This window comes from Uloborus diversus, chromosome 9, assembly GCF_026930045.1.
Source record: "Uloborus diversus isolate 005 chromosome 9, Udiv.v.3.1, whole genome shotgun sequence".
Lineage (NCBI taxonomy): Eukaryota > Metazoa > Arthropoda > Arachnida > Araneae > Uloboridae > Uloborus > Uloborus diversus.
Genome location: NC_072739.1, coordinates 76,135,598 through 76,158,912, shown reverse-complemented (window position 1 = coordinate 76,158,912; position 23,315 = coordinate 76,135,598). Strand labels below are relative to the sequence as shown.

The 23,315-nt window shown below is 33.2% G+C and overlaps 1 protein-coding gene across 1 annotated transcript in view; it reads right to left on the bottom strand.

Annotated features, from left to right (window-relative positions):
• Window positions 1–22,986, bottom strand: part of LOC129230325 (uncharacterized) — a 184,310-nt gene extending 161,324 nt beyond the window's left edge. Inside the window, exons 1-2 of the mRNA XM_054864723.1 lie at window positions 22,956–22,986; window positions 9,175–9,371 (exon numbers count right to left, since the gene is read on the bottom strand). Coding sequence (XP_054720698.1) covers window positions 9,175–9,371; window positions 22,956–22,986 — 228 coding nt within the window. The remainder of the gene's footprint in view (window positions 1–9,174; window positions 9,372–22,955) is intronic.
• Window positions 22,987–23,315: the final 329 nt, after the last annotated feature.

Genomic DNA, 23,315 nt, shown 5'->3' with positions numbered 1-23,315 from the left:
CAATTGATGATATAACATTATCAACAAGCAATATGGTATCAACAATCAAAAGTATAGCAACAGTAATTACAAAAGAGTCATGTCAAAAGTGCCTGAACTAATTTTGTAATACATTGTTTCTTAATGGTTCATTGAAGTTTACTAATATAAAAAAGTTGTTAATTGTTCTAGAAATGTATGTAGTTCCTAATTTATGTAGTTGACGAATTCAAAAAGCAAATTGTCGTAGTGTACCGTCATTTCTCCCTAGCATTTTGATAACCTAGAAAAGTATACTGTAGCCAATAAGGCAGCTACACAAATGTGCACAAACTGTGCTCAGAAGAGACCAAAAAAAGAAAAACAAAATACCATATTATCAGTGCTCCGAATGTGACGATTGATCTTTCTCATTACCATTGAAGTAAATATAGAATTTCGATAACGTTTTTGAGTTTATCAAATGTGGTTTGATCTGTTTTTATACTGACAATAAAGAAGTGTTCAATATTTTAAAGTTTGATTGGATTTGTTGGGGTTTTTTGAAAGTTGGTCTTAATGGGGACATATTCCTGACAAGGCCGAATCACCCTTTTTTTGCTACAACTGCTGACAAACATGATTGAAACTTACATTTTCTCATGAGATTAATTTTTCCTTATTTTTTATGAGTCAAGTAATGCATAAATTTTATGAGTCAAGTATAAAATTTCGAGCTAATTGAATGATAAATGAGATAGATACCACTCCATAAACCTCAGAGTGAACGTATTTAGATCACAATCCTTAACATTAAACACAAAATTTAAACAACCCTTGAAACCCACTGTCTGACTTCCTACAAAAATTAACTCACATAAATATTGAATTAATTTTTGAACAAAAATTTGGTAACAAAAGAAACCACCAAAAAGTTTAAATTAATCACAACTGATAATCAAAGTTTGACTAGATGCAAAAGAAGAATCAAGGGTAGAAATTGAAAATCTGTTATCAAACAATCTGTTTTTATTACGAATCATAACTAAAGGATTATTAATTTGCGAACGATTCTTTACAATTCGTCAACTATCCGAGAATAAATGATATTTGGCTCTTTTGGTCGCCAATATCTTGTCAATTTTTTATGATACTCAACTATATATTTTTTAATAAGTTGTCAAACCTTTTTGATACGAAATTTTGAAACCTATGAATTTCTATCATCAGCCCATGCATAGTGTGAAATTAATCTCTTTAAATGTTTATATGTCAGCAAATTTTCAATGCTTGTGTTAGTACAGTGATTCTCTTGTAAGCTGTCTTAAAGTTTGGTAAGGTTTGACGAAAAACTTTACGCGTTAAGATCTAAAAACATGCGAATAAAATCGGTATTTTTGAAAGAATGGGAAGCGTCATTCCCCAAGCATAATGTTTGTTTTTTATAGTGAAAATAATACAAATGTGATGTAAATTAGTTTCAAACCACCTTTTATTTTGTAAATCTCCCAATCCAAACTCCGTGATAAATCCCCCCCCCCCAAAAAAAAATCTGAACTACAACAATGTGGTTCTAGGAACACTTTTAAGTTCCTATAAATATTAGTTGACGTGGTTGATTTAAAACGAGACATAAAGCGATAGCAATTAGGTTTCTTCCTTGAAGAACAAAAATTTTAAAGCGGGATCTAGAAATTATCAAATATAGCCTTCAAACCCCTACAGATATAACCTAAGGAAAAAGTACGCATTAAGTTCTTAAATTTAAAGCATCCTTCTTTTTTTGAATTTCTTTTTTTTTTTCGTAAATTTTTTCAGTTATTAGATGTAGTACCGTGTTAAGATTGTAGTTGTAAGCCCATTAAATAAAATAATTTAAAGCTTCTTATGTAAGTACTTGCATTCCCTACTCGCGACGTCATTTTCAGAAACTCTGTCTTTGAATACTCTTTCTGCGTGTTAGTTTAAGTTTTTTCCCCATAATTATTAAGCCAACAGACCAGAAAATATTTTTAAGAAATGTGTGTTTGTCGATGTTCTTTATACATTAAAAAAATATATAGTTTGGAAAAATGTGCTATTCAAATGTACTCAGTTATCGGGTTTAGTTTTGCTTAATGCAATTTATACTTGTAAATTTTAACAAAAGTTGGTTGTAAATTTATCAAATCTATATTTTACTTATAAATAACAATACAAGAGACTTTAAATTAACTTTTACTCGAAGTTTCTTCAAAAACTTACCATATTTCAAAAATAAATAAATAGATAAATAAAAAAATAAGATAAATAAATAAATTTAAAAAAATAATAATAATAAGGAACGAAATACTTTACTTCAGAAAACTCCTTGAAAAGACATTTAATGCGTGCCCTTATTAAATTTCACATGCATTTTTCATAGACATAATTGAAATGAACCTTTCAAGAAATTTGTTCACGTTTAATGCAGCAGATTTTGTTTTTTTATATTTGTCCCCCAATGGGGTCGTTTCCAAAATTTTAAAAGTATTTTTTCTGAAAGAGCATGCTCAAAAACGTAGGAGCTGACCATATTTTAAATAATTTGTTTAAGTTTAATATTTAAAAAAATTACTTAAACCGCTGCGCTTTCATTGTTTACGCTTCTGTCCTATGACATCACAAATGATGAAATGCCATTCAGTGTTGCCATTCACAGAGCAAAATACTTAATTCGCATCTTTAGTCACGTGTATTGGCAACGATATAGTTGATAGCAAGCGTAGAGCGCAATTTTAATTCGCTTCTTGATTGTCATAAAGTGGAATCGCGGTAGAAAGATGCGCCAAAGAGCATCATTTGTGAAATCATCAAGACCGCGCCTTGTTAAAAAAAATCGGACATTTTAAAAAATGAATTAAAAAATAACTGTTGGGGGAAATAAAAGTATTTTCTGGGTCCATGTTATTTTTTTTTTGCTTATTCTATCAATTTCAGTGACAAAAAGTTCTACTTTTGACTGAAGGGAGCAAACGCATTGGATTTGTTTACTAGTTGCAGATCGCCAATCAAAAAACGAGAGCGATTTCTAAGCAAATGAAAATCATCAACTGATGTCAGGTCCTCTTGAAAGAAAACATTTAGAAATTAAGCTACTGAAATTTGGGTTTATGTCAGACGAACTGCACGAAGTGGCGGGGGTTACTCAGGACCCCGCGGTAGATCTCCAGGGTTAAGTAAGCGACACATTTTGTTTTCTTCATATTGTAGTAACTGCTAACGTTGTTTTCAGTAATTAATATCAGCTTATTTTCTATAGAAGCATTCTTGTTCATACTCTCACTAGAATTTCTACTGCGTTTCAGACATTTGAAAAGAAGTTTTCTGTTAAGTGTTTCTGTCACTTATGTACCTTTTTCTGCTGGTCCTTTTGGCCGCCGATAGGTGAGAGTTCACTGTAAATTTAAACTGGTGCTGGAAATGAATGGGGTTGCTTCCTTCAATCAAAAGTAGTACTTTTTGTGACTGAAGTTGATAGAATGAGCAAAAACAATAACATGAACCCCGAAAATATTTTCATTTCCCAACAGTTATTTTTTGATTAATTTTTTTAAATGTCCGATTTTTCAAACAAGGAGTGGTCTTGATGACGCCACAAATGATGAGCTTTGCCGCGTATTCCATTGGCGCACTGGATGTTTAGGCTTGCTGTCTTCCGCGTTTCCACGTTTTGATAATCAAGAAGTGAATAAAATATTGCGCTCTACACTTGCTATCAACCACATTGTTGTCAATACATGTGAGTAAAGAAGCAAATTAAATATTGCGCTCTGGTTTATGGTAACAGTGAATGGCAGTTCATCATTTGTGATGTCATACGTAGAAGCGTAAACAGTAAAATTGCACAGGTTAAAATAAATTTTTAAAAATATTAAAAATTGTCAAATTATTTAAAAAATAGTCAGATCCTATGTTTTTAAACATGCTCTTTCAGAAAAAATCACTTTTAAAATTTTGGAAACGACCCCATTCGTTGTTTGTCTGTTATGGATCCAGTGTTATTCTGTTACGCAAGCAATTTGTTTTTACTTTATATTTGTTTTATGGCGCCAAACAAATATTGAGAGCGAATTGCTTCTACACCCATTTTGCCTTAAATATACCGTTTCGATTAATAATTATCAGTTATTTACGAAACTTGTTTAAATTAACTCGAGGTAGCCTCTTACTTCTTGTTTATGTTTGTACTAGTGGTACCCGCACGGCTTTGCCCGTAATAGAAAAATAAAAAGGTATTTTGGTTCGCCTGTATATTTACAAATAATGTATGGTGAGTTTTCTCGCCAATTGGCTTGTACCCATGTTACGGTTCCACGTTATGATAATCTCGTAATTTACTCGTCCGTCTTATGATAATTTTTTCTTAAAATTGGAATAGAAAAAGAACCACATCGAATTTTTGAAAAATCGCTTCGAGGTGCACACCCCCATGCTACAAACTAACTTTGTGCCAAATTTCAGGAAAATCGGCCGAACGGTCTGGGCGCTATGTGCGTCACAGAGATCCTGACACAGACAGAGATCCGGACAGAGAGACTTTCAGTTTTATTAGTAGTAAAGATGGGCAAACGTTTTTAAGTTTGACTGAACATGTTTCCGTGTTTTTTTCTTGTATGTAAATTTTTCGAAAGTTGAGCGGATAACCGCGAATTACGGCAACCAGAGACGGAGCGGAGCAGTGATACATAAAAAATGGTGTGATATGGTTCTTTTCAACTTCAACAATGCTACCAGGTTAGGTTTGCCCGAACTATAGTTTTGATTATCTTACTTTTATCGCGTTTCCAATGTCGTTCAGAAAATAATATGATAAAATTTTATATGTATTCTAGTCCAGAAAGTTCGTCTTATTATGATGTTGGCTACCAGGATTGTTTTTTTTTTTAAATTGTTTAATCAATGATGCAATTAACTTTATCTTTTGCTTTTTAAATAAATTTGCTGAAAACCAAATTATTTATAGGTTTGAATGCTATCGAATTTGACACTATTTTAAAACTTTATTGTCAGTGTTCCAAACATTTACGAAATAAAATTCAAAGACACCTTTTTCGTTTAAGCGAGGATTCAATTAAAAGGTTTTTGGATAATATAGTCTTCACGGATTTTAGAAAAGAACACAAGTGGTCTTAATAATATGCATAAATAACATTGAGACTTTCTGCCAAAATTTAATCCTGCAACATTCGAACTTTTAATTTGCCTTTCAAAATGGGGAAAAAATATTCGACATATCCTTGGAGTCTTAAAAGATCTTTTTGAAGGCTCCCAATATCACTCCACCGTCATTAGTTGCGTCTTTTGCCTCAGCGTCGGACTTGGTCCTTGTCGCCGAAGGCCATTTCCTGCCATATATTAGAGGCGGCTGCGTTTTGTATCAGTCAAGATCTTATTCCACGGACATAAATCCCACTCATATCTTTTCGATGCAACTACTTGTGAAATATTTCGGGGTTTTTTGGTAAAGGGAAAAGCCTATGCATATGTTATACATCGGGAAACATGAGATAGGTTTTCCTAATCGTTATACTAATACGTTAACATCCGAAGCTCTTTCTTCTTTTCGTGGCAATAAATTTAAAAGGAGGGGGACGAATCGTAAATAATCCGAATTGTAATGAGCCATAGATGAGCACAAAAAAAGCAAGAAATATTTTGGAAATTAATTTTTTAATTTTAGTTTTTAGCAAAATTTTCATAAATTTCTTATTTTGAGGGCGAGCATTCTTCAAACGCTTTTAAAGGATCAAATAGTTTGAACGTTCCCAATTAAAATTTAAAGAATGGAAAATTGTATTCTTTATGTCTGTTTAGTTTTTATATTTGTTTGTGGCCATTTTGGATTTGATCCATATCTTTTTTTAGTGTTTTTGAAGCAAGTAGATTTTTTTCCTACTTTTGAGAATTTCCTACTCTTTTAAATCTCATTCTTCGTTTAGATTTTTGATCATTATTTATCAGTTTAGCAAATGCTTTAAATTTTCGATAATCTTTGCACAGGTTATCTTTTTCAATCATTTGAATGATTATAATTAGCAAAATTTTTACCAGAAGCAGCCCTTATGTCAGTTTTTTACTTTAAAATTTTATTTTTCTCTTTTTTTTTCATTTTAAGACGAGTTTTCAGAAATTCCAAATTTCGGTGACGGAAAAATCCTCTGCGTTTTGAATTTTTACACCAATTTGAATTCAATTTTAAAAATAGAATTTTCAAATTAAAAAAAAAACAATTTGATCTAAAAGTAAGAGGAAAATACATTTGTGTTATGGGCTCCAAGAATACCCCGTTATAGGGTTGAATTTTATTTAAAGAACCGCCTTCCATAACCGCATCTATCGTCATGAGCACATTGAACTTAAATTTGAGGAAGGGGATCGGGGAGGAAATTCTCAAATTGCCTAGTGAAGTTCTCCAAATTCACAGAATCGCCAGATTTTGCCGAAGAATGTTTTTTTTTTTTTTTTTGAGAGAGGTCATAGAGACCTCCCGTAGGAGTTCCTCTGGTTATCGCGCAACTTTGATTAAAAATTATCAGAACAACAGTGAAATCAAGTGTAAAGATGCGACATTTCTTGTACTTCCTAGATTTAAGGCCACAAAAGAGCAGACATTTCTTTCAAAGTGTCGAGTGATGTTAGGATCGATTTAAAAAAAAAAATCAAAGCAAGTATTAGTCAGTGACTTTTCTAGGCCGTTTCCTTCATCGGCTTTCGGAATTAATTCCGTCCACGAGTTTGCTTCCTCTTTTGTGCTATCATAACGATCGAAGCTTAAGATCCGCTGCGAATTCTGATGAGTAGAAATTAAAGCGATTTAATACCGTTTTTCAAAGCTCAGGTCGTGTATTTTTTCATCTGTTCATAAAAAGATTAATGTTACATCGTTGTTGTTCCTGGGAATTTTATGATTTTGTGAATCTTATTTCATAATTTCCACTTTAAAAGATAGGATATAGTGTTGCAAAGCCATTGTATTCCTTACATTGACTCTAAGCTGACAGGTTTTTGGAATTCATTTATGTAATCAAAGCTTTTCGTGCAAGTTTTTTTTTTTTTTTTTTTTTTGACAATGGACAACTTGGAAACTTTTGACATTATTTGCGTGACAAAACAAAAAAAGAAGGAAAGACACAAGAACTTTTCTGACGAAGATACGTTTTCATCTCTAGAATTGTCCTTGCTACTTGTCGCAACATGCATTAGAAATGCGTAAGAGATAAACAAATCGAAAGAGCTTTTTTTTCCGAGTTCACTCCATGCAAGTTCAATTCTGTTGTTAAAACATTTTTGGTTCTTTCAATTTGTTGCTTGTCCCAAAATACATGGAAATTTAATGTTTAATGAAACATTTAGGCTGATTCATACCTTATATGTGACAAAAGTTACGCAACAAATGTTTGCTTATTTCACGAAAAATTCTTTAAAATTTTTTGCAGTTTTGTTTTTGTCCACCACTGTATGTATACTAAGCTTAATCACTTGTGGCTGAATTTCACTTCAAAGCCCCACATATCGGAGTTATAATACCAGCATAAAATCAAAAATTAAAAATTTGTATTATTTGTATTTATGACAGTATTGAACTGGATGTAGAATATAATGGCGGGGGAGGGGTGATTGTTTTTAAAAACGCTTTTCAACGTATTACTTGACTTGGATCAAAGCTTTTTTTTATTTTTAAGTCTTTACCAATCGCAAATTTTCCGTGGTATAGCTACTCGAAAATGAATTTTTTTCTTTTTTCTTTCGCACTTCACAAATCTGAAGCGTTGAAATTTGGTACAACGCTACTTTGGTCCCAAGAGTTTACACCTTGTAACGCGTTTTTGTTTAATTGCGTTTTGTAAGTTTGTTGATGTTCGTCGAATTAGTTTTTGTAATTATATTTTGTGTTAAAATTTGTCTTAAATCGACAAAAAGAGGGATTAAAGATTTCCCCACACCCCTTAACATTCTGCTAAGGGACTCCGTCCCCTGCTAGTTTTGCTCACCAACCATCGTTTATTAGTTAATAGGCGCAATATCAGTTTCGTATCTTTTCTTCGCAGGCAGATGAGGTGCACAGAATTGGAATACGGTAGTTAAATTCTGCGCATAGAAATTTATCAGTTTTTATCTTAAATTATTTAAACGAACGTAAAATTTCTGATGCCTTGTGTAGTAAAGGTTGTAGAGTATATAAATAAATTAGGGTGTTCCTAGGTATATAGATCTTCTATAATACGTCTCCTACCACAACAGAAAATCATTGACTCTAATTTTCGTTTGAATGAAAACATTTAAAATATGCAGCCTAATGGATAAGCATTGGAAAAATATCTTACTCCTTACAATAGGGTGAGTGCGCTAAATAAGATCCAGTAGACAAATACCAACCCCCGTTTTTTTCCCCACGTAGGATTGCAAAATTTCTCTAGATCGTGATTTTAACGTTAAACAAAAGCCTTAGTAAGAAGCAGTTTGTTTGTTTGTACAAAAAAAGTTGTTGATTTTTAACCCTTATTTATAAAGGCGACGAATTCAAAAAGAAAAAGGCTGCTGTGTACCGTCGTTTTCTTTTTGTGGTTAGATAACCCTTGTTAATAAGTGCTAAATAATACTAATCACGGCTGTAGCGCAATACAGCCGTGATTAGTATTATTAGGACTTCGACGTTCTCATTGAAACACACCGAGGAGTCGGGTGGATGATATGATATAGTGCTGCATAAAATGTGAGCAGGAATGACCAGAAAAAAAAGCAGGAAAACACGATTTATCAGCGATTGATTTTTCTTTCTTTCATTGAAGTAAATGTAGAGATTGTTTATAATGTTTTTCAGTTTATCAAGAAATGTGGTTAAAAAATTTTTATATTGAAAATAAAGAATTTTTCAATTTTAATTTGATAGAGCTTTTTGACGTTTTTTCATAGTTGGCCTTATTTGGGAAACGTGTTTCAAAAGGTCATTTTGCCATTTTTTGTTAATCTTCTGACAAACATAACTTAATGTTAAATTTTCTCATGGAATGAACCTTTTGTTATTTTTATGAGCTATGCAAGAAATGAAAAAATTGGACCTAACTAAAGCATAAATGAGGGGATATTAGGTTCTGAACCTTAGATTGTACCTTGGTAGTTAAAACTTCGTAGTAAAAGATACCTTTTCCAGCAAAAGAAACAAATGTTTTATTACAGTTAAAAAAGAGAACTCACATCGATATCTAGACCCTGTAGTGGGAAGAACTGGTTGGGTGGTTTGTCGCTGGGAACGTACCGGAAGAATTCTAGATCGTCTCTGTACCATTTAATGGAATATAAAGTGTCTTCTTCTAAATCGAAGACACATGTGAGCGTCGTTTCTTCACCGGACACAACAAGCTGAGGTACTTCTAACGCCATCAAACGGAGCCCTGAAATTAAATAAACAGAAGTTAGTTGATCTCATTTGAGGTTAAAAATGAACATTATAGTTTTTATTCATATCTTTAGTTTATCGCTAACTTAGCGACAGTCTCAGTGAAAGGTATGGAAATAAAGTACAAGGTGAAAAAAAAAAAAACTTTTGATAACACTTCAGAACTAATGGTTTAAACTGAAAAAAGTTCAAAAACTAATTTTGTTTGAAAAATTTCAAAAATCAAGGACCAAGAAATCTATGCTTGCATAGGTTCAACTTTGAAATCAATTTGTTAAATTAATTAGCAAGACTAAGTTTGTTATTTAGAATTAAAAAAAAAAATACAACTATAGGAGACGCTGCAATCTATGGCTAATGGCAACGCCCCTTTAATACTAAATGTTTGTCGCTTTCTCGCTTCTGACACAGAGAAAAGTGATCCTAAATCGAGGGAACGAGGAAAATTTTAGTACTCCTGCCACTGCCACCTATCAGTAGGTATTAGAAATTAATAGTGAAGATCACAATTCGTTAATCTCAAAATTTACGTTTTCAAATTAACCAATTAGCAGTTGGTTTGAATTGTTTGGATTAATCGACAGAGCAACGCCATCCTTGTATTGCCGCCAGGTAGCATTGAAAGGTGCACCGGAAATCAGCGCTAGTCTCCGACAAAAGTACACTTTTTGAGGCAAATGCGTTAGGCATTTATTATTAAGGTGGCGGGCGTTGCTAATGGTGGTTTAAAGAGATAAAACAAACAAATGCCGTAACTTGTAGGCTTATTTTAAGCTTAGTGAATGCTTAGCTTTTCTGCTCCCTTAGAGGCTTTTTTTTAATAAGTTAACACAAATGTGACGACCATCAACAGGCTCTGGGTCCATCTAGGCTGGTCTTAGTCAGTTTATTAGTCTCCAATGAAAATCAATGGCCCTCTTAAAGCTATCCACCCACTTGCTCATTACCGCCTCTTCCAGTAAGCTGTTCCAAGTGCCCACAACCCTCTAAAGAAGTAATTTTTTCCTTTAATTTCCAGGTTAGCCTGAGATTTGAATAGCTTAACACAATGACCTCTCTTCCTGCTTTCCGTGGAAAAATTTAACCCGTTAATATCTTTTATTTTGATGAATTTAAACAACTGAATAATGTCCCCTCTGACTCTCATTTCCTCAAGGCTGTATATATTAAGCCTATTAAGCCTGGTATCATAATCTAAATCTAAAAATTCCCTTACTAGTCTAGTAACCCTTCTTTGAACCCTTTCTTATACAAAAATATCTTTCCAGTACTACAATATATAATAATATATAATGTTCCATTTCGTTTCTGTTGCTCTAAATTCCAACCTCAGATGCTAACTAAAAGCATCGCTTTTGTTTACATTGGCGTTCTCAGTGTTTACCATACTTTTATTAGGTGTAGGAAAATACCTAAAAAGTTACAAATTTATGAAGTACTGCTTCTAATGCAAGTACATGAGTACACGCATCCATTATTATGAGTAAGTATGAACATCGATTACTTAATGGACTCTATTCATGGTTTGGCAACGGTTCCTTCAACTCCTCGTCTGCGAGTATTTTGACTCAAAATGCAGTGTTAATAGTGCTAGAAAAGCTAGTTTAATTTAATGATTGCTGGACTTCATATGCAATATGAACATGCTTAGGACTTATACAGACTTACGACTGCATGAAAAGTACACAGAAAAGGCGAAAGTAAAAAGAAAATGAGTTTACACCTTGTTTCTGATAAGGAACCAAAGAGATTTAAAATCATGAAAATACGATTATGAAGAAAGTATTCCGTATATCAAATGAAACGCTCTTTTACAAAGTTTCTTTGTTAAGTCCAAAAGACATCTTTTTTAAACAGAAAGAAGAGTTAATAAGCCGCAAAAAATGTAAGTGTTATTAGACGCAGTAGAACAGGATTTTCGCCTGCCACAGTACCCACAATTCACCGCAGTGACGTTTAATACCCGCAATGAATTCAGGTGAATAGGGTCCATAGATGTGAAAGGAGGTAGTGTGGGGTTCACATCAGATATTTTGTGAAGCATTTTATTACACAGTTTAAAGCTTTATTTTTAACTTTCAACGCAGGAAAACTTTTAATAACGCGAAAAATATTTATTTTAAAGTTTAGCTAGAGCGGTGTAACAGACATGAGGCAGTAAGAAACAAAGGGATGTAAGTAGACATTTTCAAGTTGAGTAAAACGCGTTTAAACATAAGGTCCTTGGTAGGGTTTCATTGAAAAGTTTTTCTAAATCTTGCTGCATAACAGCACCTACCAGGGCTACTAGTACTATCTCTTGCCCCAAGACGAAGAGATATTCTGCTACTACAGTCGAATCTCCATAATTAGAAGCTTCTCGAATCTTCCTTTATCTCAGAGTTTTCATCGGGTCCCAAACTCATGAGACTGTTGTGGAAACTTCCCATAACTCGAAATGTCAGCAACTCGAACATTTTAACTAATCTCTTCAGGACTTCGAGTTATCGAGAGTTGACTGTATTTGTACTGGTTATTTTCAAATTTTTAATGTTGCTACTTGCATCCTTTTGCTTCTCCCTCCATCATATATCCTTCGAGTAAAGTTTTTATGTACTTATTTTTAAGATAAAATTTACCTTTCTAAATCTTTCTAAAGAGCTGATTGGCAACCCGAAAAGTTGAAAAATCATGACGTTTCCAGCTTAGTATGTCATGATTGTTGTTTACACCTCCAGAAAATTCTTTAAAAAAATATCCGTTTGCCTTGCACCTTCGATAATTATATGCTTTATACAATATGAATAATAATCCCCTTTCTAACTTTTTCAATACGTTATGCAATAATGCAAACACAGCTCATTCAAAACCCCAAGACTGATTGAGAACTAAAAAATGACCCATGATGAAATAAATTAACGTGCTAATTTTCTTTTTAAAATGGCTTCTTTTTGAATGAGAGTTCTATAAACACAGTTTACATATAATAGAAATAAAATTCACGAGGTCAAATTGATAAACTTGTCATCGTAAAAATTACTTTGTGAACAAAATGAGTACAAATTAGAAGTATAACTAAAAAAAAAAGCAGCGCATTTCAAATCTTTCGCAACTGCAACTAAAATGTTCTTTAAGACTCCTCTAATTTCTTTACAGCTAACATTGATTTAAAGAATAATAATAATTTACTACCCTTCCTTTTGCATTAAAAGAGAAACTTTGATTTTATTGACAATCCAGGAAACACTGTTTTTGCTTTTTTATTCCGCATTTTAAAATGTTTTCTAGAGGGCTTAAATGTAAAAGAAAATGTTATGATTTGTTCATAAAAATAAGGAAAAATTTGATTACAGCAAAGATTCCTTTGACTAAAGATATAGGTCTGAGTAAGCATTTAGATTTACTATTTTCAGAAGAAAAAAAGTCCCATTCTTTCTTTCCAAACTATATAACATAAATGATAAAATTGCGATTTTCTTTAATTCGGAGAAAAGAAATAAACAATTTCATAAAACTTTGCTTCAGTATTGAAAATATATTTCTTTATGAACTTAGTATCGTTTAAGAAGATATATTTGTAGTTTCTTTACATCAAGCAAAATATCTCGAAATAAACATTGGGGCTCTTCAGACAATGAATCGACGAATAAAACACACAATTTTTGCAAAACTGCTTGACGATTACGCGGATATTCAAGTGCATCAAAGACAGAAAAAAAAAATCGGGAGTTCTTTTTTTTTTTTTTTTTTAACCATCATTTAAGGAGGAATGTAAAAAAAGCAAACGATCAAAATAAAGAGATGAAAAGAACTCATTCCATAGTGGAATATGATTTGATTCTGAGCGACTGTGATCATGGCCCATAAAATTTGAAGATCAGACTTGAGCATCGATTATTGAGAAGGACGGCGGTGGCAGCACCAGGAACAATAAAGCAGAAGACAGAAGATTGGGGGCGGGGGGACACAGGTTATGAGGTGGGTTGCAGTGACTTCAGGCTAGGGGGGAGGTGGAGTGGGGGACTCTTGAGAAACGATGGAGTATATTTCGTGCATATTGATGATGAAGAACGCCCAAATAATAATCCATCTTTACTAAATGGAAGTTATTTCGAATCTTTTGCAAGGGATTCGAAATGCCGTAAAAGTGCTTCAGCAGGGGTTGTGGAGGATATTTTTGATACAGGAAGATCATGAAGGCAAAGGAATAAAGTACTCTGTATTACCAATATGTAGTACTTAAAAATTTCTAAGCGGAAGCTCATGGTAACTTTATTAAAGGTTTGGTTACAATTGTGTACCTATATGTTGCTGGAAACTTTAAGTGCATTCTAATAGGAGGTTAAAACACAGGGCACTGTTTTTATTGATAGAGTTATGAAGTTAGAGAGCAAAGCGTATTAATGTTCGATCAGGAAAGTTACATTTTTATCTTAAATAAATTTATGAAATGATTAATAATATTTTTCTTAGTATACTTTCGTCCTTATTTGTTGATAATTTAAATAAATAAGTGAACTGTTCCTAATATTGCTGGTTCTACCTTTTTTGAAATTTGATATTTTTTTACGTTGCTGCTCATTTCTTTTTACTAAATAAAGGGCTGTCTTCTAGCTAAAGAAAAAATATCACAGCATTCTGTTTCTTTACCTATGTAATAGCCCAATATTATTCCTAAAATGAAAAGATTTAAAGCTTAGTTTCTAGAAGAACTCAATGAGGGAGCTAGTCTTTTCCTCAAATACTGCTCCTTGTATAAAATGTATCTAATACTAGCTTTTAAAAGATATCAATAAATAAGTTAGTTTTTCCAAAACATTGCTCTTAAAATTGAAGGTATCTAAATTTAGTTTCTGAAAGAAAGCAATGATGAAGATAGTCCCCCCTCCTCCCAGATATTTCTCTAAAAACGAAAGGTATCTAAAGTCATTTTCAAAAAGAAGGCAATTTTAAAATCTAACATTAAACCCAAACATTGTTCCTAAAATGACAGTTATTGAAATTTAGGTTTTGAAAAGAGGCAACGAGGAAGTTAATGTTCCCCCAAATATTGCTCACAAATTGAATGTTATCTAAACTTAGTTCCCAAAGGAAGGCTAAGACGAAGCTCATTTGTATCCCAAGTATTGCTTCTGATATGACAGGTATCTAAATTCAGTAATTGAAAGGAGGCAACGAGGAACTTAATGTTCCCCCAAATATTGCCCCAAAAATGAATTGTATCTAAGCTTAGTTTGCAAAAAAAGGCTAAGAGGAAGCTTATTTTTATCACAAACATTGCTTCTAAAAATAGAGGTACTAAATTTAGTTTCCAAAAGAAGTCAATGCGGAAGCTAATTTCTTTTAAAGAAGACAATGTCAAAGTAAAGCTCTTCAAAAGTCATGATGGTCTGAAGTAGCTCGAAAAACACTGATCTGTGTCATGATATTAAAATCTGTACCTCTACTTTATCTCACCTACAGTGAATATCCGTTTTATAAACTCCAACCTCTCGTCCCTTTTAAATCGAGGCTTTACGACACTCCAAACTCCGCAAACGATCCGGGTCTTTATTCTCGACACTTCTTTCCCCTTTTATTTCCTTCCAAGCATCAAATCGTCTGACACCTTACCAGAAACGCTGCCGAGATGGAATGTATATACTTGTTTGCTTGTACTCCCTCCAGAGACGAAGAGCGGTTCCGGAGTTATGGAGGGTTGGGCGATAAAATTCTTTCTTCAGCTTTTATTTCGGGTTCAGGTACAAGTAAGCTTTCCAATAACGTCGCAGGAAGCGATGGCAGATTCTAGTTTGCGGTTCTAGATCGCAATTCAGATGTATTTAACGCAGCTTCAAGATCTGTATACACGAAACTACATATTTGTAAAATTGAATTGTAAATAATCTGTAAATAAAGTATATATTTCAAAAAAAAAAAAAAAGGACTGTAACTACTTTTCAAAATTAAAACTCAGTAATGAAGACGAGGCTTCTTACACATTGAAACGCATCGTCAATTTATTAATTTTTTAAACAAAATTTTCCAAAAAAGATCGTGGTTTTGAAATAATAGGGTGGACCGGGGCACGTTTACGCAGTGCCCTTTTTCCGAAACGAGTTATAACTGGAGATCCAACAGTCATACCTGATTGATGCTACTCCCTAGCAAATATTCTCACAAGTTTTCGAGCATCAGTCGAGCTTCGGATTAGCATGCGGATAGAAAAATCTGTTTTCTACCAAGCTAAGTAAATTTTGTGCTGAACGTTTTGAAGCTTATTGTGAATAAATAATACACAGTTAAGAACAAATAAATATATAAAAATCAGCAGAATTTCATCATTTTTTGAGAAATGTATTTGTGTGGAGAGAAAAATTATGAAATTTTGTTGTACGTTAAAAATAAATCCAAACTTGCCAACGGGGCACGTTTACGCATTTTCAGCGGGGCACATTTATACGCACGTTCTTACTGTGTCTTATTACTCTGTCTTACTTCAAAACGGGGCCCGAACGGTTTTTTCGCTTTGTACTGTTTCAAACCTTTAATATTTTTATGTTATTTGGTTTTGAAAATCAGTATTCATTTCTAATTAAGTACAGATTCGTATCTTATAGCTTACATACAATCATATAACGTTGTCCTCATGCCTATAAAATGTTCTTTAATTAATTGTGTGTAATTTTCTTATTATTAAAGTGTTTTAAGATAAATAAAACATTTGAAAATTGGTTAAATATTTCATACACTTTCTCCTTGCTAGGATTTTCACTATGCGTAAACTTGCCCGCGTTCGGGGCAAGTTTATGCAAACGGCTTGGACTTAAAAAAAACATTTTGAAACGGTTCAAAAAACAAAATGCGCCTCAACTGAATATATGAATTTTGACTCCATTAACTGATTCATACAACCACAATGTTTAAAATTTTCTCTGTTAAAACATAAAAATTAGAAAATTCATTGAAAAAATCCTCGTAAACGTGTCCAGGTCTACCCTGTACTTTATGTACTTTAACGTAAAGTACTTATTAATATCAAACAGTTTTAAATAAAATTTAGCCACGTATTATTAAACCTCATTAATACAACATTCATTAACATTAGAAGTTTTAACTGAATATGAAAATTAAAAATAGTTTCGTTTTAATATTCTCCTTAGGTTGTAGTTGATGTTGCTTGATATTAAAGTGCCAAGCAGTAGCATAAATCATATCGCTCATTTGATAGAAAAGTGACATAATTCAAAAGTTGGCATTTTTGAGTTAGGATAATGTAGAGTGACTTAGCGACAATAATAATGAAAAGGCACACTAAAGCATGAATTTTTTTAAATAATACATTGTATGTGAAAGTATAACAGGAAAAAAAAGTATTTTATTCATATTTACTGTCTTGATTATTACCCTGTTCCATTACACAACTTTTAAATTGCGATCACCGAAAAAATGCAATTTTTAAATATGTCCCTTTTCTATCAACGGAGCGATATAAACATTCGTTCATTAGATTTTGAAACATTGATAAATTAATTTAATAAAAAGTACTTTTATTCTTCTCCTTAACATCACGTTATTATTGCTTGACACATATCAGACAGTTTTAACTAAGATTTAGTTACGTACACTTAACCAGCATAAATATTCATTCATTAGTTTAGAAGCTTCAACAAAGCATGTAAATTAAAAGTAGTTTTGTGTTTTATCCTTTTCCTAAACATGTAATTGATGTTGCTTTATGTTAAAATGCCAAACAGTATATTAAATGATATAAACATTCATTCATTTGTTTTTGAAGTATTAATAAACTATTTTTTTTTAAAAGAAGTGTTTTTATTCTTTTCCAAAACATTACATATTGTTGCTTGACACCAACGTGCCGAACCTTAATAATGAACTATACAAGCATTCATTCACTAGTTTTAGAAGTAAACACAAAGTGAGTCAATCAAAAAATAAAAAATAAAAATTTTCTCATCCTAAACATATACAGGTAGTTATCAAAATAATGGAAACAGTTGGAAAATCTTTTGTGAATCGCTAGTCTACCGTAAATGTTCTGTTTATAAAGGTGACCTTCTGTAATCACTCACACTGATGAATCCAGATGGTGATTGAGCTCTGTGGTCACTTTTGCTGCTGTTGTTCGCTTTTTAGACATTACAATCCACTTCAATACCAGTCGGTTTATTTTACTGAGCTTCTCTTTCCGTCCACTATTTTGCTTTGCCAAGCTTGTCTTACCACGCTGTGTGTATGCTGTCATAACTTTAGATATTGTACTGTTAGATGCGCCAAAAAGTTGAAATGTTTCAGTTACATTTGCTTCAGCTAGACGCGCCCCAACAATTTAGCCTCTTTAAAAATTTGAGAGGTCCGACATTTCACGCGCTTGAAAAAAATCTAAGACCTCCAGATCTTCCGTTAAACCACCAAATACTACCAGAATATATACATTGCTATTTATAAAAAAAGATATCTAGTTTTATTCTTTATTACTTATGAAGCGACTTCAAAAATGTCACTTTTATTCACAGGGGTTTCCATTATTTTGATAACTACCTGTAGTTAGTTTTTCTTGGTATTAAAAGTCCAAAAGGTTCGTGTTCATTCACCAATTTTTACTCTAGTATTATTTACATTTGGCTTTTCACTGTTTGCACGAAGATTTTCCACAAAAAGTGATTCCTATGTGTTCAGTTTAATAATTAGAGGAAATGTTTTTAGTATATAAAGTTATAGGTTAATTAATTAAATTCTAACGCTATAACTTACTTGTAGCAACCTGCCAACGATTGTATCAAACGGATATTGAAAAACACAACGTGTTATAAATAACTGCATCACTAATTTAGGAAGCCGTTCTGGAGAACGCAACTTCAAAGTCACATGCGTTGTCAAAGAGTTAAGTGCACATTGGTTGGTTCGCAGTTCAGTTTAATAAAGTTTCTTGGCGTAAGATTTAGCAAAGGGTAGATTTCGTTGATCTATTATTTCAAGATAACCAAGAAGTCCGATGGTGGAAAGGTCGCAAAAATTGGTCGATCGTTTCTTGTTACTTAGTTCAGCACTCCTATTAATAAGTAACTGAAGTAAATGACTAATTAAGTAAATATTTTCGTTATTTGTGTACTTTAGTTATTGCTATTGTGTCACCATCTTGTAACATTTTGAGAAATAACTAACACACAAATTAAAATGAAAAAAAATCTAAACAAAAGGTGCCAAACTTATAAAAAACTTTGAGGAAAAAAAAACAGCTGTATGACACATGAATGCGAAGTTCAAAATATTGAATTAAACAAAACTTTGTAAAACTAGAAAATCACCCGTCAAGGAATGACGGTTGAAAATTTCTTCTACATTTGAACGAAGCAATTGTCTGTTTGGTGACATTTTGATAGTTGAAATTTTTTCCCTGACTCCAATAGATGAACCCTAAACTTCAGTAGATAGCGCTCATTGTTGACCACTTTTTCCTTTCTTCATTCTCCTAAAATGAGTCTTACCAGTACAGTTAAGTTGCCGGATCCAGTTCAGCCCTGTCACAATAAAACATTTCCGTGCATGGCAAACATTACCGAAAAATACTATCTAATTATCATGCCGTGGTGCGAGTTTTGTTGTTAATGATGTCAGCATTACTCATAGAGTAAAGAAATTAACATAGAGAGCCCCCGTCTATGGTAAAAAGGAGCTAAAATTTGAGCCACAATTATGGGATACAGCGGTGCAATTATGGGCGGGGTTATGATAACAACCAAATAAAGTCGCTATCGGGTTGGTTTACGTTTTAATTTATGTTGTAATGAAATTTCAAAAACGTGCCTCATAAACTAGCAACAATATCTACGTTTAAATTAATTACCAATTGAGATTCAGTGGTAGAATGTTTTGAATCAAAATGTATCTTAAGATATTTAGCAAGAAGCTAAGGATCTTGGGATACAGCGGCACAACTTCTGGCTTCAATTTCTTAGTATAGCCCGGCCTCTCTATGTAATTTCTTTACTCTATTGCGTTACTCGACCATTCGCTGTTATTCGATGAGGATGATACAATTTGCAAAAAGTTCGTTTGGTTTAGTCGATAAAGCATTTCTGTTGCTTCACTGAAAACAAAGGTGTAACCTTACAACGTAAAAGCGGTGCCAGCTAAGCTGACTCCATAGCAACGGAGTAACTTGACTGATAAAACGGGTGTAACCCTCATACGTTACACCAGTTTTATCAGTTAGGTTACTCCATTACTATGGAGGAATCTAGTAGCCGGAATAAGGTTACGCAAAGTTCAGATTGCTTGCACCGTATTTACGGAGTAAAGTTACACATTTTTTTTAGTGTTTCTTGCAAGGGATTCTAACATAGAGTAAAGGAATTACGTTGAGAGGTCCCGCTTATACTAAGAAATTGAAGCCGGAAGTTGTACCGCTGTATCCCAAGATCCTTAGATTCTTGCTAAATATCTTGAGATACATTTTGATTCAAAACATTCCATTACTGAATCTAAATTGGTTGTTAGTTTAAATTTAGATATTGTTGTAAGTTTTTGAGGCACGTTTTTGAAATTGCATTACAACATGAATCAAAATGTAAACCAATCCCCCAGCTACTTCATTTGGTTGTTATCATAATACTGCCCATAACTGCACCGCTGTGTCACATAACTCCAGCTTCAATTTCATCTCCTTTTTACAATATACGAGGCCTCTCTATGTTAATTTCTTTACTTTGTGGTTTCTAATGAACTTTTGTAGATGAAATACGGTTACAGAAAAATCCTTTCGTTTCAAAAATCTGTTTTTCAAATGTTTAATGGTCGTTCCACGGAAAAACGGACATTTGTTCCCGCACGTGACAATTTATATATTTCAATTAATATAATAACTTAAAAGGGTAATGAAACGAATTACGTTGTTTAAAAAATCACAAACGTATGAGTGGTATCTTTAAGCAAAAATGTTTGTTCATCACTTTTTAAAAGCATTACGTTTCAATGAATAACAGAGGCTGTCACGTACGAGATAAAATGGCGGCTGTTTTGTGGACCGGCCCTTAAGAAGTTGCATTGTAATTTTACCTGCAGTTAATAACTAATAATTGTTATGTTTTGAAAATAAAATGCAAGAAAAACTTTAAACTTATTGCTATTATTAAACGAATTCTTTTGACAAGACTATTACTACAGTACTAAAACATCCTCATTTAAATTCAGTTTTGGCCAACGAATTTAGAAAGTGTATTGTTTACGAAAATTGTTTTCTTGAAATGCAGCTGGCAAAGTTTAAACGGGAGAGAGAGTACCACAGAACACTTCTTGAACAAACTTAAAAGGGAGGTAGATAACGCTATAACAAACCAGAATCATACAGAAACATATATTCGCAAAAACGCAATACTGATGCACTTCATGCACACAAAAACAAACAATTATGAATGCGAAATAGGTTATAAATTTATTACATAACTAGTGGTACCCACACGGCTTTGCCCGTAGTAGAAAAATTAAAAGGCCATTTGGTTCGCTTATATATGTACAAATAATGGATGATGAATTTCTCGCCATTTTGTTATGTTCATTTGCTCGCTCATGTTAAGTAATTTGCTCATTTACGTTATGGTAATATGCTAGTCCACGGTATGGTAATTTTTCGTCCACGTTATGATAATTTGCTCGGTAAAATGTTCTTAAAAATGGAATAGAAAAGAAAAAAAATCGAATTTTTAAAAAATCACTTCGAGGAGCACCCCCCCCCCCCGCCCATTCTACATAATAATTTTGTGCCAAACTTCTTGAGAATATATGCGCGTCACAAAGATCCAGACATCCAGACAGAGAGAGATTCAGACATCGCGAGAGGGACCCCAACATTCTGACAGAGATACTTTCAGCTTAATTATTAGTAACTAGTGGCACCTGCACGGCTTCGCCCGTAATAGAAAAATTAAAGGTCTTTTGGTTCGCTTGTATATTTACAAATAATGTATGGTGAATTTTCTCGCCAATTGGCTTGTACCGACGTTACAGTTCCACGATATGATAATTTCGTATCTCGCCAATTGGCTTGTGCCTATGTTACGGTTCCACGTTATGATAATTTCGTAATTTATGATAGTTTTTTTATTAAAATTGGAATAAAAAAAGAACCACATCGAATTTTCGAAAAATCGCTTCGAGGTGCACACCCCCATGCTGCAAACTAACTTTGTGCCAAATTTCATGGAAATTGGCCGAACGGTTTAGGCGCTATGCGCGTCACACACATCCTACAGACATCCAGACATCCTCCGGACAGAGAGACTTTCTGCTTTATTATTAGTAATGGCTTGTGCCCACGTTACGGTTCCACGTTATGATAATTTCGTATCTCGCCAATTGGCTTGTGACCATGTTACGGTTCCACGTTATGATAATTTCGTGATTTATTAGTCCATCTTGTGATAATTTTTTTCTTAAAATTGGAATAGAAAAAGAACAACATCGAATTTTCGAAAAACCGCTTCGAGGTGCACACCCCCATTCTACATACTAACTTTGTGCCAAATTTCATGAAAATCGGCCGAACGGTCTAGGCGCTATGCGCGTCACAGACATCCTACAGACATCCTACAGATATCCTACAGACATCTAGACATCCAGACATCCTCCGGACAGAGACACTTTTAGCTTTATTATTAGTAAAGATAAAGAAGAAGATTTAGAAGACGATTTTCCACAACCTTTTAGAGTTGAAGAAAGATTTAAAGCGGTTGTTTCAACTTGTAGCTTGTCACTGCAAAACGCGCGTCGCAACGAGAAAGCACCGATGGATGAAATTTTTTTCAGAATGGCTCTTTATTGGGGTACAGCTGCACTCCGCAAATTTCAGCAATTGGTTTAAAATCCTAAACAATCTTATTATTTTCACAAAAACGGTCTTAAAATCTCTTTTTTTTCTTCAAGAAAATTGCATAGAAAAAAATGTATGCACAACACATTGATTCATTTTTAGTTAGTGGGATTTTTTCAAAGCTTAAATTAAAAAAAAAAAGAGTGAAACCAACTTTTAAGGTTATGAGATTGAATGTTGATTTTCCAGTCAGCAAGAAAAATGAAAAATATACGTGTTTTAAAAACTGAAAACAACTTTTTTTAACTTGCGCAAAATATAAATAAATATTAGTAATTTTTTGTTTCATGGTAACTTTCAAAGCAAGCGACGCAAATGTCAACATCACAATCTTAAATAATAGTACGAAGTTCATTTTCTACATGTCTTATTCGTTGCATCTTTTCTATAACAAACTTCGTCCTTCATAATAAATAATATAATAATAAAGGTTGGTATAGTTATGCTTCGAAATAAATATAAATGCTAAGTATGAAGATCAAAGAGTTTTAGTTGCAAACTAATGAAGACATAATTACAGTGCATGTTTTCCCGAAAGACGACCGTTACTGATTTTTCTCTGGTCATTTTAGTTTTGTTTTTGTTTGCTGATAATGGTTGCATTCGAATCAATTTACATCTTCTTCTTCGTCGCTGGTGCTACAGCCTGTTGCAGGCCAAGACCGTCTCTTAAAGTCTTTCCCATCCAACCCTATCCCCTGCAATGGCCCTCTATCGGTTCACTCCTACTACCTTTAGGTCCTTTTCTACCCCATCCAGCCATCTGACAGGGGGTCTCAATCTTCGGCGTTTTCCTTCAATGTTGGAGAAGGTGACTCTTTTTGTGGGGAATGCATCTGCATATAGAAATACGTGGCCAATTTAGCTATAAAGCTAAATTGGCCACGTATGCAATTTAGCTATAAAAATCAAGAGCTTGCTAACGTACGTATGTACGTTAGCAAGCTCTTGATTTTTATAGCGTGGACAGCTATAAAAATCAAGATGTTTTAGATACAGAATAATAAAGGCATATCAGTTGAAATATATTTGAATCTAAATTTAAATACATAGCTATAAAAATGAAGATGTTTTAGTTATAGAATAATAAAG